General features: G+C 40.8%; 1 protein-coding gene across 1 annotated transcript in view; it reads left to right on the top strand.

Moving 5' to 3' along the window:
• The window catches only part of LOC120933099 (zinc metalloproteinase-disintegrin-like VLAIP-B), an 89,808-nt gene that overhangs the window by 37,131 nt on the left and 38,590 nt on the right, over positions 1-14,087 (top strand). Inside the window, exons 5-9 of the mRNA XM_040346098.1 lie at positions 6,887-6,963; positions 9,169-9,343; positions 10,873-10,935; positions 12,007-12,078; positions 12,987-13,156. Coding sequence (XP_040202032.1) covers positions 6,887-6,963; positions 9,169-9,343; positions 10,873-10,935; positions 12,007-12,078; positions 12,987-13,156 — 557 coding nt within the window. The remainder of the gene's footprint in view (positions 1-6,886; positions 6,964-9,168; positions 9,344-10,872; positions 10,936-12,006; positions 12,079-12,986; positions 13,157-14,087) is intronic.

Raw genomic sequence — 14,087 nt, 5'->3', positions numbered from 1 at the left:
ACAGACGACTTACGCAAACGACGTAAAATTTTAAAATTGAGACGCGGGAACGACGGCCATACTTAACATTGAGTACGCCACCTAGGGGGCATGTTTATCTTTATGCCGCGTATCTCTTACGGAAACGACGTAAAATCACTACGACGGTCAAGCGTACGTTCGTGAATCCGCGTAAATAGTAATTTGCATATTCTACGCTGACCGCAATGAAAACGCCACCTAGCGGTCAGCATAGATATAGCAGCCTAAGATACAACGGCGCTGGCCGTCGTATCTTAGGCATGTTTAAGTGTATCTCAGTTTGAGAATACACTTAAACATATGACGGCCTTAGATTCGGACTTACGTCGGCGTATCTGCTGATATGCCGGCGTAATTCTTTGAGAATATGGCCCAGAGTTTAAAGTAGGCCACATATAGTGCCTGGAAAACTGTGCTACCCTACTACCCAAACCAAAGCAAAAACAAAACTTCCTTTAGAGAGTCACGATATACATTTGGCAATATTTAATTAGGATGACAATCCTTAAAACCTTGTACACATGGGCCAAATATTGGCTGAAATCAGCCATTGCAGTAGAAACGGGACGATTTTTTAGACCATGTGTACAGCTGCTTGTCCAACATAAGTCAATCTCATAACTGGCTCTTGTCAAACGAGCATTCTGGAAAACCAGCAGCTGATCAGCATCAGATCAGTGCTTGCAGCTAATGGGTGCGAGCGCTGACTGGTGTGTTCTTGCGGGAAGCCTGCTTCATTGAACGAAAAAAGGAAACTTTATGCATGTACCAGGCTGGTTCACACTGGGTACGATTTGGAACGATTTGAGATGCGATTTGACATGTCAAATCGCATCTCAAATCGGCGGCAATTGTCGGCAATGGCACTGTCCTAATCAGTGCGACGCCGCATCTGCGATTTCAAAAAGTAGTTCCTGTACTACTTTTTGCGATTTCGGGCCACGATTTACATTAAATTGCGGCCGAAATCGCGGCAAAATCGCAGCCGCGAAATCGCGGTAAAATCGCGCATTTTACCGCAATTTTGAATTCGCAGCAGTGTGAACCTAGGCTCAATCCTACCTATGCTCAGTTGTCTATTATTCTTAAAACACTGTCACCTGAGACACAATTCAGAATGTATGAAATAATATGTAGCATCAAGTCAAGAGTTTACACAAAATTAGTGATGTAGGAGCACAACCTGCCGTTTCTAGCCATTTTTTTCAACATTTTTGTAAATTTACCTGGGCATTCTCTATGTTGGTATACAATTTTTTTTTCTCTGGAAAAGTAGCAACTTTTGGTTAATGAGTTTTTGTGGGGGTAAACTGTAATCGCGTTGTGAATGTGTATATATCTGAGGAGTGAAGAGTTCACCCAACAAACCAGGAATACATATGTTGGGATCCAGGGTAGGGAGGGATGAGCCCGATGTTTGTGTGGAACGTACACTTGAACATCGGGTGTTCGCCTGTTCGCCGAATAGCGAACAATTTTGGGTGTTAGGGGCAAATTCGAAAGCAGTGGAACACCCTTTTAAAAGTCTATGGGAGAAATCAAAAGTGCTCATTTTAAAGGTTAATATGCAAGTTATTGTCATAAAAAGTGTTTGGGGACCTGAATCCTGCCCCAGGGGGGGACATGTATCAATGCAAAAAAAAAGTTTAAAAACTGAAGTTTTTTTTCGGGAGCAGTGATTTTAATAATACTTAAAGTGAAACAATAAAAGTGAAATATTTCTTTAAATATTGTACCTGGGGGGTGTCTATAGTATGCCTGTAAAGTAGCCCATTCTTCCCGTGTTTAGAACAGTCCCTGCACAAATGACATTTCTAAAGGAAAAAAAGTAATTTAAAACTACTCGTGGCTATAATGAATTGTTGGGTCCCATGGAGGCGGAATCGATCGTGGCGGCGTGTATCATCGGGTCGTGGAAGGATTACATCACTGGAATTATTATATTTTTATTAAAGGACTTGTCCCAAGCTGTGCGTGTGTGTCTTTTTTTGCCATTTTTGACACTTTTTTTAATTTATTTTTTTATTTTGTCACAGGGTTCCTCTTAGAGGTCTGGTATAGATTATGAGGGGGGCCCCTATGCCATTTTTTTTATTTTGGTTCGGGGTTCCCCTTAATATTCATACCAGACCCAAAGGGCCTGGTAATGGACTGGGGGGGGGGGACCCATACCGTTTGCTTAGTTGGTTAGTTGCTCCAGAGCTTAGTAAATAAGGTAAATACCCAATCACATGCACGTTAAATAAAAAAAAAATACATTTTAGCTTGAACTCCCTAATTTCCTATGCTCTGTAGCAACTGCACTTGCAAAAGTGCACAGTCTAGTTGCCTTTAGTAAATCAACCCCATTGTGTTAATAGTATTAAGAATATCATTCCAAAATCCGAATAATTTAGGACATCCTTATAGCATATTTATAAGGATGTCTGCATCTCACATTGTGTACATAGAGGACTACTTAATGTCCCCACTGGTGTAATCTCTAAGGAAAATAAGAAGTCCTATGTATGATAAAATGTGGAGTAAGCTTCTGAGTAAGAGAATTAACATTTAAAATAAGACCGTCACAGACCCATATACAAATTTTGTATTGCTCCTGCAGAACATGCCGTAATTGCACATATTGGTAGAATGTTTGTTTTGGTGTCACATGATATACCTCAAAAGGTTTTTTGAAATTCTGTTCCGAAAAAAACATATGATAAACCATGTTTAAATATTGTGATCCTCGCGCTGTGATATATGTGCAAATCCAGTGAATAACCTAAATGGACTGCTGCTGGATATAAGGTGTGTATTCCTATGAAGTATGTTCTATGTGTGCCCAGCGCTGTCTAAATATAGTATCTTTTTATATTAATATAATCCTCAAACAAAATACAATAGTAAATTTCCTTATACAAAGTAATTAAATAAGTTAATAAAATAAAAAAAATAAAGATCAGGGCGGAGCGAAATTGTGGGTGGATACTTCCGGCGACGTCACGTCCGCTCTTTGGAACGCAGATCGCGGCTTTGAGTTCCAGAACAGCATCTTTACATGCCTACATAGAGGAGTCCTGTAAGTGTGCAATTTGCTTTTATACTATTAAAAACTGAATTGCGCTATGGAGATCTCCTGGTTCTGTTTCCCCATACACGTGTGGGGAGCCTTTTAACCCACCTGTTTGAAATCCTAAGAAGGAAAAAAATGCAGCTATCCATTTACCACTGGAGGATTGCAAGCCCTTTTGTTAACACAGGCGCATAACCCACTACAAGTTGGTGAGTGAGGGAACATAAGGAGGGGAGCACGGCACTTTATTGATAGCATTATTACTGGAGAACACTAAGGACGTTAAAGGACTTCTTGATGCACAGAACACAAATTGATTGCATATGATATTTTTTTATTTTTTTTATTTTATTAACTGATTTATTCGATTACTTTGTATAAGGCAATTTACTATTGAATGAATGAATGAATGAAAAATTTATATAGCGCGGCACATGCGAACTGAATCGCCTCTGGGCGCTTGTTGATTAAGTCTCATGCCTTTCAAAAAAGCAGGGTTTTGATCTGCCTTCTGAAAGACAGGTGGTTTTGCTCCAACCGAATGGAGGTTGGTAAAGCATTCCAAAGCCTGGGGCCCTGGAAAGCAAACCTTCTTTCTCCTTTGGACTTGTATTTGGTTATAGGAACCTTGACCAGATTTTGGTCGGTGGAACGCAAAATGCGACTGCAATTGTGCAGTTTGATCTTGTCGCATAGATATCTAGGAGCCTTCCCATGGATGCACTTATGTGTCAGGCAGAGTGCTTTGAATGCAATTCTGTCCTTCACTGGCAGCCAGTGAAGGGATCTCAGTGAAGGTGAGATTGATTCCCAAGATTTTTTCCCAGTCACCAGTCTGGCGGCCGTATTCTGTACGACTTGGAGACGAGCGATTTGGTACTTGGGTAGCCCGAGGTAAAGGGCATTAGCATAGTCCAGTCTGGAATTCACGATTGTTCCCACCACGACTGCTACGTCTTCTTTAGGAATAAATGGAATCAGTCTGCGTAGTAGGCGCATCAAATGGTGCGCCCCGCTGACTACGGACCCTATTTGTGCGTCCATTGTCATGAAGGTGTCAAACGTGACTCCCAGACTTTTGACTTTGGAGCTAGGTGCGATGATTTGTCCCAGAATGGGAGATGGTGTCCAGTTTGTTGTCGGTGGTTTCTTCCGCCTGGCATCAAAGATAAAGAGTTCTGTTTTAGCATTATTGAGTTTGAGATAACTCTTAGACATCCAGTTTTCTATTGAAGAGAGACATTTCTCTAATCTTAGATGATGATCCTTTTTTTGGCAGATGCGAAAATACAACTGCGTGTCGTCTGCATAAGAGTGATAAAGTAGTTCATGGCTACTGATAATATCAAAGAGAGGACGAAGATAGATATTAAACAGCACTGGAGACAAGGGGGATCCTTGGGGGACCCCACATGTCACCGTGCGTTTTTCAGATGTGAAGGATCCCAGTTTCACTGTTTGTGATCGGTTTCCAAGAAACGAGGAGAACCATGGTAAGGCATCTTCTGAGACTCCGGCGACTTCTGTTAGTCGTCTCAGTAGCAATTTGTGGTCTACTGTGTCAAAAGCAGCGCTTAGGTCCAGCAGAACCAGGAGACATGATTCTCCTTCGTCTGCGGCCTCAAGCGCATCGTCCCATATTTTCAGTAAGGCCGTTTCTGTCCCGTGTCCGGGACGGAACCCGGATTGAAATGGATCGAGTAGGTTGTGGGTGTCCAGATGCTGTTGCAGCTGATTTACCACCACTTTCTCCATTATCTTGGACAGAGCATTTAGACCTGTTATGGGACGGCGGTGAGTTGGGTCCATAGGATCCAAATTAGGTTTTTTCAAGATCGGCAGGATTGTGCCCTCTTTCAGCAGGGAAGGCACTATGCCTTCCTTAAATGACTGATTTATAAGCTGCGTGATCGGAGGCGCCAGGATGTCGGCACATTCCTTCAGTAGCTTGGTGGGAATGATGTCATTCGGTGCTGTGCTGTTGCGCAGCAGGCCAATAAATTTTTTTGTTGTATCGATGGAGATGGGTTCCAAAGTGAACTTAGTTGATTGTAGAGGCGTTCGGTCGTTGTTTTGATTGAAGACGGGGCTGAGTGGAGAATTGTTTTGCCGAATACTTACCCGAATTTTCTCGATTTTGTCGATGAAGAAATCCGATAGTTCATTACAGAACTCTTGGGTGTCTGAAGTGGGGACTTCTAGACATCCCGGATTCATGGTCTGGGTGACCATCCTGAAGAGTTCGCGAGGGCGATTCATTGCGCTGTTAATCACCCTGGAGAAGTGAAGTTTTTTGGCTTTGAAAATTTCCTTGTGGTAGCGCGTAGTTACTGCTTTGTAGATGTTGAGATGGTCTTCTGACGGACTTCTTTTCCAGGAGGCTTCCGCTCTCCTGCGTTCTTGCTTCAATAGCGACAGTTGGTTATTGAACCAGCTGGACTTTTTTTCCCGGCTGCGGAGTTTGCGCTTTGGTGCTGCTAAGTCGGCTGACTGTAGCAGAGCTGCATTAATGGCATCCAAAGTATCTGAGGCTGCTAATTGAGGAGGAATAGCCCCAATTCGGTTTCCCAGGGTAGATCTGAAGAGTTCCGAGTGGAGCTTCCTCTGAGATCTAGCCCAGTGTATTGTCACCGGCTTGGGTACTTTCCTGACTAATGGAGTTCTGGGGATTATGAAGCTGATTGCATGGTGGTCTGTCCATGGCAAAGGTTCATTTCCCACAATGTTAATTTTCAGATTTTGTCTGAAAATTAGGTCGAGTGTGTGACCTGAAACATGCGTTGGTCCGTGTATAAGTTGTTGAAGTCCAAATCCTTCCAGGTGGTTGATGCAGGCACCTATTGTATTTAGCTTGAGGATTATATTAATATAAAAGATACATATATTTAGACAGCGCTGGGCACACATATAATATGGTATGAACCATGTTTTTTCCAAAATTCTAACCACTAATATAAGGATTGTTGTCCCGAATTACAGCGTACTTGTGTGTACCCATATACCTCCCTGGTGGTAATCCCGAGTGTGACTCGGGGTTAATTTTCAGTACCAAAAGCGGTAACCCCAAGCCACACTCGGGATTACACCGTAGTAACCCTGTACTGTTACTTACCTTGTCCCTACGATCCCCCAATGTCCTCCCGCTGAACAGATCTTTGTGAACCACCAAACACCATCAATGGCTGTGAATGGAGCTGGACGTCATGCTGTTGGCGTTGTCAACCCAGAACGCCTGACTAGCCATCACTTTATGGACTACATCCCACCAAACGAGAAAAAGTCAGCACATACGAAGAGGTGTGTGGTTTGTTGCTTGATGCGAGATGATAGTGGAAAGAAAATCCGAACGGAAACCATGTTCCATTGTCCCGATTGTGACATTGTTTCAAAAATTTTCATACCCGGGATGTTTACTAAACCAATATGCAGTGACTAGTAATACTGCACCCTTGTTTATACAAATGTCAGTGTTTTTGGTTTGATTACATTATTAAGTAAAATGTATTATTATTAGAATATTTTTTGAATTACTTATTATAATTTATGATTTCGTGTTTCAAACATTATCATACCCAGGATTACTTCTAGACTCTTGTTTGGACAGATTTATATGAGTTATTCCTAAGAAGTACAGGCCTACAGTATAAAACAACAAATTTCCATGCAAAACAATTGTACCGCTTTGACATAAAAAATACTGAAATAATCAGACTGCCAGGGAGGTTCATAGTTTTTGCCTGCCACATATTTATCACATTATGGTTTTCTAAAGACCTTAAATGTCTTATTAAATCTCTTGATCTCTTGCAGGATCACTGCTGCTACCAGGGATTTATAAAGCAGGATGTTGATTCTCGAGCCATTATCTGTACATGTGATGGACTTCGGTAAGATGTTAGAAAACACATAGATAATTCTATCCGGCTTTAATTGGCTTCCATGCTCTGTGCCTCTTACAATTACAAATAATTATCTTTTATTAGAGCAAACATTAGCGTCTCAAGTCTGTTTTCTGTTCTTATATTTTGTTTGGATACAACTGACCGCTGCACATTATAGCGCTTTTATGATTAGTTCCACTTTATTAATGTATTGCACAATAAGTCCAAGAAAAGCGGAAACCAATTAATTTTAAAAGAGCACTGACCTCAAGTATGTCAGGTGTAGAGGATTACAAATGATGACATAGATTAATAATGTTTCTGTGTACTTTATGAGCAAACTCAAGGTATCTACCTACTACCTTTTCTCTTACTGCCTGTGTGGGATGACAATGTTGTCATACTATTCCCCCCCCCCCCCCATAATGTAACACAAATCTATACCTCAAAACCGTACATAATCGGAAATGCCCTTGTACTTTTTTTCTATTTTCTATGTCAGCCACCAACAAATTAGGAAGAGGGAATTTTGATGACCATCATCATGTAGTACATCATCAAGCAACCATTGTAAGCAAACAGTGGGTTTGAGTATAACTGTGGACCTTCAACAGAATGTCTGATATGCCTAACATTCTTTGGGGACTGCCGTCTTAAAGTACCCAACTCTATGGGCCTGACCTCAACTTTATATGTATCGGCTTAGCTAAGTTTCTGTATGTGGATAAGTGGGGGAAAAAGCATTTAGGAGAAACCCTTGAACAGGCAGATTGGAAAACAAATTGGACAGCGACCTTGAAATGCTCACTTCATATGCTGACCCAAGAAAATGCATAATAAGTTGCTTTCTTGCTGGTATATGATACCAGATTCTATAACCAATTTGTTCCTAGCATTTCCCCAACCTGTTTACAAGGTTATAGAGAGCAAGATGCCTTTCTATACATTTGATGGCACTGTCCCAAGGCCACTCGCTTCTGGATATGTGTATACAACATTCTCAGAACTGTCTTGAACATTACTCTTGCTCGTAATCCCTGAAAATACCCTATTACACAGGTCAATCCAGATCTCCCTAAATGTGTGTGGAAGTTGATGGAGTTTGCATTCTTGGCAGTTAGGTAAACACTTGCTTAAGCATGGAAACCACCCACTATAAATTTTTCAGAAGTGAAACACAGAATGATGGGCATTATGGCATGTGATATACATACACACGCTCACCCTTACTCAAGATCTTAACTTTATGACTGGAGTACAATATCCATGTGAACCTCGATCATTCCCTCCTTTATCTGTAGCTGCACTGTACAGCTTATATTTAATTAAATGCCCAGCTGGATCCCATGGATTTCCCCTGTCAATTCCCCCTCATTATCAGCAATTCCCACCTTTTTATATATCCTTCTTTCTTCACCCTTCTTTCTAATTTTTTTTTTCTTTTCTCCTCTCTCCACTGGTATACTGTGCAGTTCTATTAGTCCAATAAAAAAATCCCCTTCCAATTAATACACATTTGTTCCGTGATCCATCCAAGAAGAATCCCTGCATGGGTGTATGTTATTTTTTTTAGTCTACCCCGATAAACTTGAATTGCAATCCTAAGCTGTAATGACCTCTGTTTTATAGTTTCTGTTTGTTTTTTATTTTCCATGCTTTGTACGTCTTAATTTCTTTCGATTTGACAAGTGCACTAAGATCTATACTTTCTTCCATTGTTTAATAATTTTAAAACCCAAAAAACTTTTGTGAAATTGCTGTGGACATTTAAGTAGTGTACATTCATAACTAGCAGTATATGACTTCTGTAGTTGCAGGTTCTGTGCAATGCGTTCACCCTGGAAGCACTGAAGTCTTTGTATGAGCCAACTCGGCTCCCCTGCTCCCTCTTCCTACAGTGACCAAGTATAATTCCACCCTTCTAATCTTTAATCTAAACACAAAGCATATTCCTCAGGAGGGTGGAGCAGGGTAAGCTTTGCTGCTGAGAAAATTAATTACTTCTGTGCTGCTGTGAACTTAGTGGATAAATTGCTACAGAGGAAGCAAATGCCTGTTTTAGAGCTCAGTTACTGCTGGCGAGGAACATAAAAATGCTTGACTACCCAAAGCCTAACCAAGGGGAATAAAACAAAAGAAGGGGGGCAGATAGAAGCATATGGACAGGAATACCTTTTAAAAATAATCAAATTTCTTTTACTATAATTTCAGTGGTGCCATTCATACTCGTAATCGCCGATTTTTAATTGAACCTCTCAATCAGACAGACGATGGAGGACATGTTATATATGAAGAAAAAGAGACCCCCAAAACCTGTGGTGTAACCAATACAACTTGGACAGAGGGACGGGTTTTTAAATCTTCCCGATCGGGTAACAATGCTGAGGTGTGGCATCCTATCATCCTGTAAAATTGAATAGTTTGTAGTAAAGAGCAAAAGCATGCAAAATTAATAAATACCGTCACATACATCTACTATGAGAAGTGACAGCTTACAGAGGAAGGGTTGAGTGAAATTGAGAATTTTTGCTTTGCTGAAATGTTAGCATAAATCTGTACAATTTGACCATTTTTGGCAAAAATGTATTGGGGTCAATTAGGTTGGTGAAATTAAGGTGGTTTTAAAAGGTACACTGGGTATTAAATGGCTCCTGAAGTTCAGGGGAGGTTCTTGCAACTATCCTGGCCATACTCTTAGACCTCGTACACACGACCGAGTTTCTCGGCAAAAACCAGCAAGAAACTTGCTGGGATTTTTTTTTTGCCGAGGAAACCGGTCGTGTGTACATTTTTCGACGAGGAAACTGTCAGGGATCCCGCCGAGCCAAAAAGAGAGCATGTCTTCTTTTTCCTCAACGGGAATGGAGAAACTTGCCTTGTCGAGTTCCTCGACAGCCTAACAAGAAACTCAACGAGGAAAACAATGTGTTTCGCCCGTCGAGTTCCTCGGTCGTGTGTACGAGGCTTTATGCCAAAAAACAGCGCCTTGTTGGCTGGAAAGGGGACATTAGATATCGAGGAGCAGAAACATAACCTTTAATCGAAATGGGTAAGTGATTTATTTTTTAATTTTAAACTAATAATTTTTTTTATTCGACCCTGACTGTTTTAGGAAACGGTTGCTTTCTAGGTGCACATCAAGTACACCTAAAAAGTAAAATTGTGGTAGGTGTAAGTCACATGGCTTCCTTTCTAAACAAAGTTAGGTTTCTGTTTATCAACAAAACCATTCGATCACAATGATCTGACTAGCAGGATCCTGATCACACATCATGTGTGGCTGTTTTTTTTTTTTTTTTCAGATTTTGTCTAAACCAGGGGTGTCCAACTTGTGGCTCACAGGCCGCATGTGCCCCAACACAAAACTGCAAGCTTACTTTAACAATGTTTATTTTTATTTTTTTTGTAAAAATGTGTTTACACTTATTGAACACATGCAGCCAAAGAAAATGTTGACAGTATCTCTTTACTGGACTTTTATACGTTTTTATCTTCCAAAAAAAATATCCCACTCTACACAATCATGCCTTAGTCCCCTTTCACACGTGCGGACCGTATGCCCGCTTTTTCATCCACTCGTTTGCAGATGAAAAAAGGGGAATACATTGGTCCCTATGAGATCGCCGATGTCAGCGGATGAACATCCGATGACACCCGATCTCGTCCGCCTCCGCAATAATCCGATTGTGCAGACGGAAGAAAACCCTATTTGCATTTTTTGTTTTTAGAGTGGAACTCTACTTATTACAAAATATAAAATGTTATTTAAAAAATTCCAGGTCAAAAGGTTGGACAGCCCTGGTCTAAACCATTCAAACTGTGAGGCCTAATGTGAGCTGCTCACATAGTTGTATAAATGTTCCCTTACATTACATTGCGCTATCCTTATATTTTATTTCCTTTCATTCTCTGCAGAAGCAAAAATTCATGAATTCTCAAAAGTATGTCAAGCTATACCTTGTGGCAGATAAAGCAATGGTAAGTATAATGTGCTCCTGCATATGATGGAGTGCCATACAAGGTCATCTACTGTACGTGTAGAACTTCTCCTTGGAGTTTTGAATCGTTTGCATGCATAACACTTATAGGTGAATCTATGAAAACACTTGGGCCCAGTTCGCACTAATGTGATTAAAGAACTTGCATGTGATTCGCACCGCATTGCTGTGTAGTTCACATGCAATGTCTGTGCGATGCAAATTCAGCCATACGAACTGCGAACGTATGGCTGAATTTGCATCACATTCGGACCCCTTTTTTTTTTTTTGGTCCGCACCAGAATCGGATCGCATGCGATCCAATTCTGCAAATTGAGCTGTGTTTTGCAAACTGATTGCTGAGTGTCATTAACATACACTCCGCAATACGTTTTCAATTTAGATGCAGTGCGGATTTGCAGCGAATTCACTGTCTGTGAATATGCACCGCATCTAGTGTGAACTGTGCCTAAAAGTGGAACTTTAGTCAGAAAATGAAGTCCTGCTAGATCACTGGCCCCTTTTTCAGGTATATCTAAAACATTAACAATAAGTGTCTATACTGTTTATACTGTTTAAAATCCAGTAATACACTGTCTATATATATATATATATATATATATATATATATATATATATATATATATATATATATATATATATATAAATAATGTGTGTGTAAAGTGGAACTTTACCCATAAGAACTTGCTAAAGAACCTAATTTTTTTTATCAAGTTGTTATGGGTAAAGAGTTCCACTTTAAATATACACAATTGTAGATGGTAACACATTAGAGAAGCTCAATGTTGGGGTTTACATACACTTTATGAAAAACTAGAGAACTAAAACGAAAAGTGTCTTAACAGTTCAGATTTTATAAATGAATATTTTGAGTAGCATACTGTAAATGCAAGAACACTATTTATTTATTTCCAGTTCAGTCTTTCGATATTTTGGAAATGTCAACGATTTTGCATAATACAGAGATGCCGATTATTCTGTATGTAGTACTTACAAAAGAACAGTAGGGGGCACTAAATGCAAATTTTTTTTGTGTCTTATTTCCCTTTAGTGTGAGAAATATAACAAAAGCAGTGAAGTCATCAAACAAAGATTTTTTCAGATGATGAATTATGTCAATGAGGTAAGTCCACGTTCCTATAGAGTTCTTACAGACTGTAGACATGTTGCAGTCTTTCAATTATAGTGTACTGTACAGAAGTCTGTACTGATGTAGTTAATGAGAACAATCATGCCAGTCAAAATTAAATGTATGTTTATTGCAGCTACAGCTAAAATCAGGGCCAGATTTACCATTAGGGACAACAGGCATGCACCTATATTTATGTGTCACCTCCTCACTGACTGTTTTGACCCCAGTAATGCTGTGCCACAGTGTAGGGTGGGTAAAGCACAGTCACATTCGTCTGAATGGGCCATGTTTGGCTACAGTACTGCCCACTGAACATGATGGAGGGGATCATTTTTGCCACATAGCTTTGCACGGATGGCAGTGTACATATGTCATGGCTGTAGCACGTATAAATGCCCACCCATTGCCTATGTAGCCTAAGATGGGCAATGGGGGGATGGTAAAAATGTAACTTACTCAACGCATGTTTTTACACACACACTTGAAGCGTAAAGGAGCCTTTTAGAGTAGAAATTTGCACACTTTGTGGGGAATACATCAAATGGACACTAATATGGTTTCGTTATTTTGTTGTATCAATTCATGTAAAATTGCACTATGTTTATTTATGTATTTATTTACAGAAATTTGCACTATGTGTTTTGATTGTTTTATGGTTTAGCGCACTTTTTAAAGTTTATTTGCGTAGCTAATCACCAATGCAAAAGAGCATCAGTGTTTACACCAATACAATGTACTTCTTTGTCTGGCACCCACCTGCGGCTGACCATGCATGGGGAAAACACTGAGAGCTGTACACTAGAGGACATTTGTGCCTCTCACTGTCCATGTGTATGAGCCCGTATTGTAAATATGAGTTTAGTACAGGTATAACAAAACTTTTACTCACTCTCTTCTAGGTGTATAAGCCAATGGGAACATTTGTGGCGCTCGTTGGGATAGAATTCTGGAATAAAGCGGATTTGTTTGAAGTCGCAACCTCAGCCTCCATCGATCTTGACCGGTTCTGTACATGGAGAAAGCAAGTTTTGCTCCCAAGACAGTATCATGACAATGCCCAGTTTGTGACGTAAGCACCCCATCATTGTGTACCATACTATAAAAAGTTTTGGATATAGAGAATATTTTAAAGTGACCAACTCGCTTCCAAAAAGTCTTTAAAACAAAGCCCTGAATGTAAAAGAACAACATTAATACTTTTTTACTTTAAAAAAAATATTATTAATTGAGGTTTCATGTGAAAAAAGGGTTACATATACAGCCTCTGGGCATACGTTAATACTTATCTGTCCTGTTGCCCAAGCCACCAACCTTCGCATTGTTGCAGAGCTACTGCAGACTGGAGAAACTCCGGCATCTGATACATCTTCTGAATCTGACATTGCATCCCCCTCTGAGCTCTGTGGTTCTTTCTTCCACCCCTAAAGCCATGCAGGACATAGTGGCCTGCAGAAGGAACCACAGTGTGCAGCAGGTGAGACGGGCATCAAACACGCCTTAAAGTGTGCCAGATGCAGAAATTTCTTTGCCAACGGTAGAAAGTAAACATCAGTGTAGCGCCCCCTTACTTTCAGTATGGGCACTACGCTAAAGTTAGTGAGGAATGGGAGAGTTAAGTTTGCTCCCATTCACGATTTACTAAATTTAGGCTGCTGTCATTCCGGAACTGTCCTATAGGTCAGTCTGCGTTCCAGGGGTGCGATCCCACCCCTGGGCGACAGTTGGCGCTAGAGAGGTTCTGGCAGAGCCACTTTTCCCCAGCAGCCAATTAGAGGAGTTTTTCCCTCGCTGGGCATGCTGGGGAGAGGTATATCTGTGGCAGATGCCATTGATTTGTGTTCTCTTCGTGGGGTCCGAGTTCCAGGTGTGGCATCCACCTTCAGGGTGCGCGCATCCATGGACCCCGCCACCATGGCCTACCTGCCCGGAATTGCGCACCATGCGGAGCTTCATCCTGATGATGAAAGGGGCCCCAGCGACTTGCTGGGTCCCAACTTTTG

The sequence above is a fragment of the Rana temporaria genome, chromosome 3 (genome assembly GCF_905171775.1).
Source record: "Rana temporaria chromosome 3, aRanTem1.1, whole genome shotgun sequence".
Taxonomy (NCBI): domain Eukaryota; kingdom Metazoa; phylum Chordata; class Amphibia; order Anura; family Ranidae; genus Rana; species Rana temporaria.
This window is presented reverse-complemented; position numbering and strand designations above follow the sequence as displayed.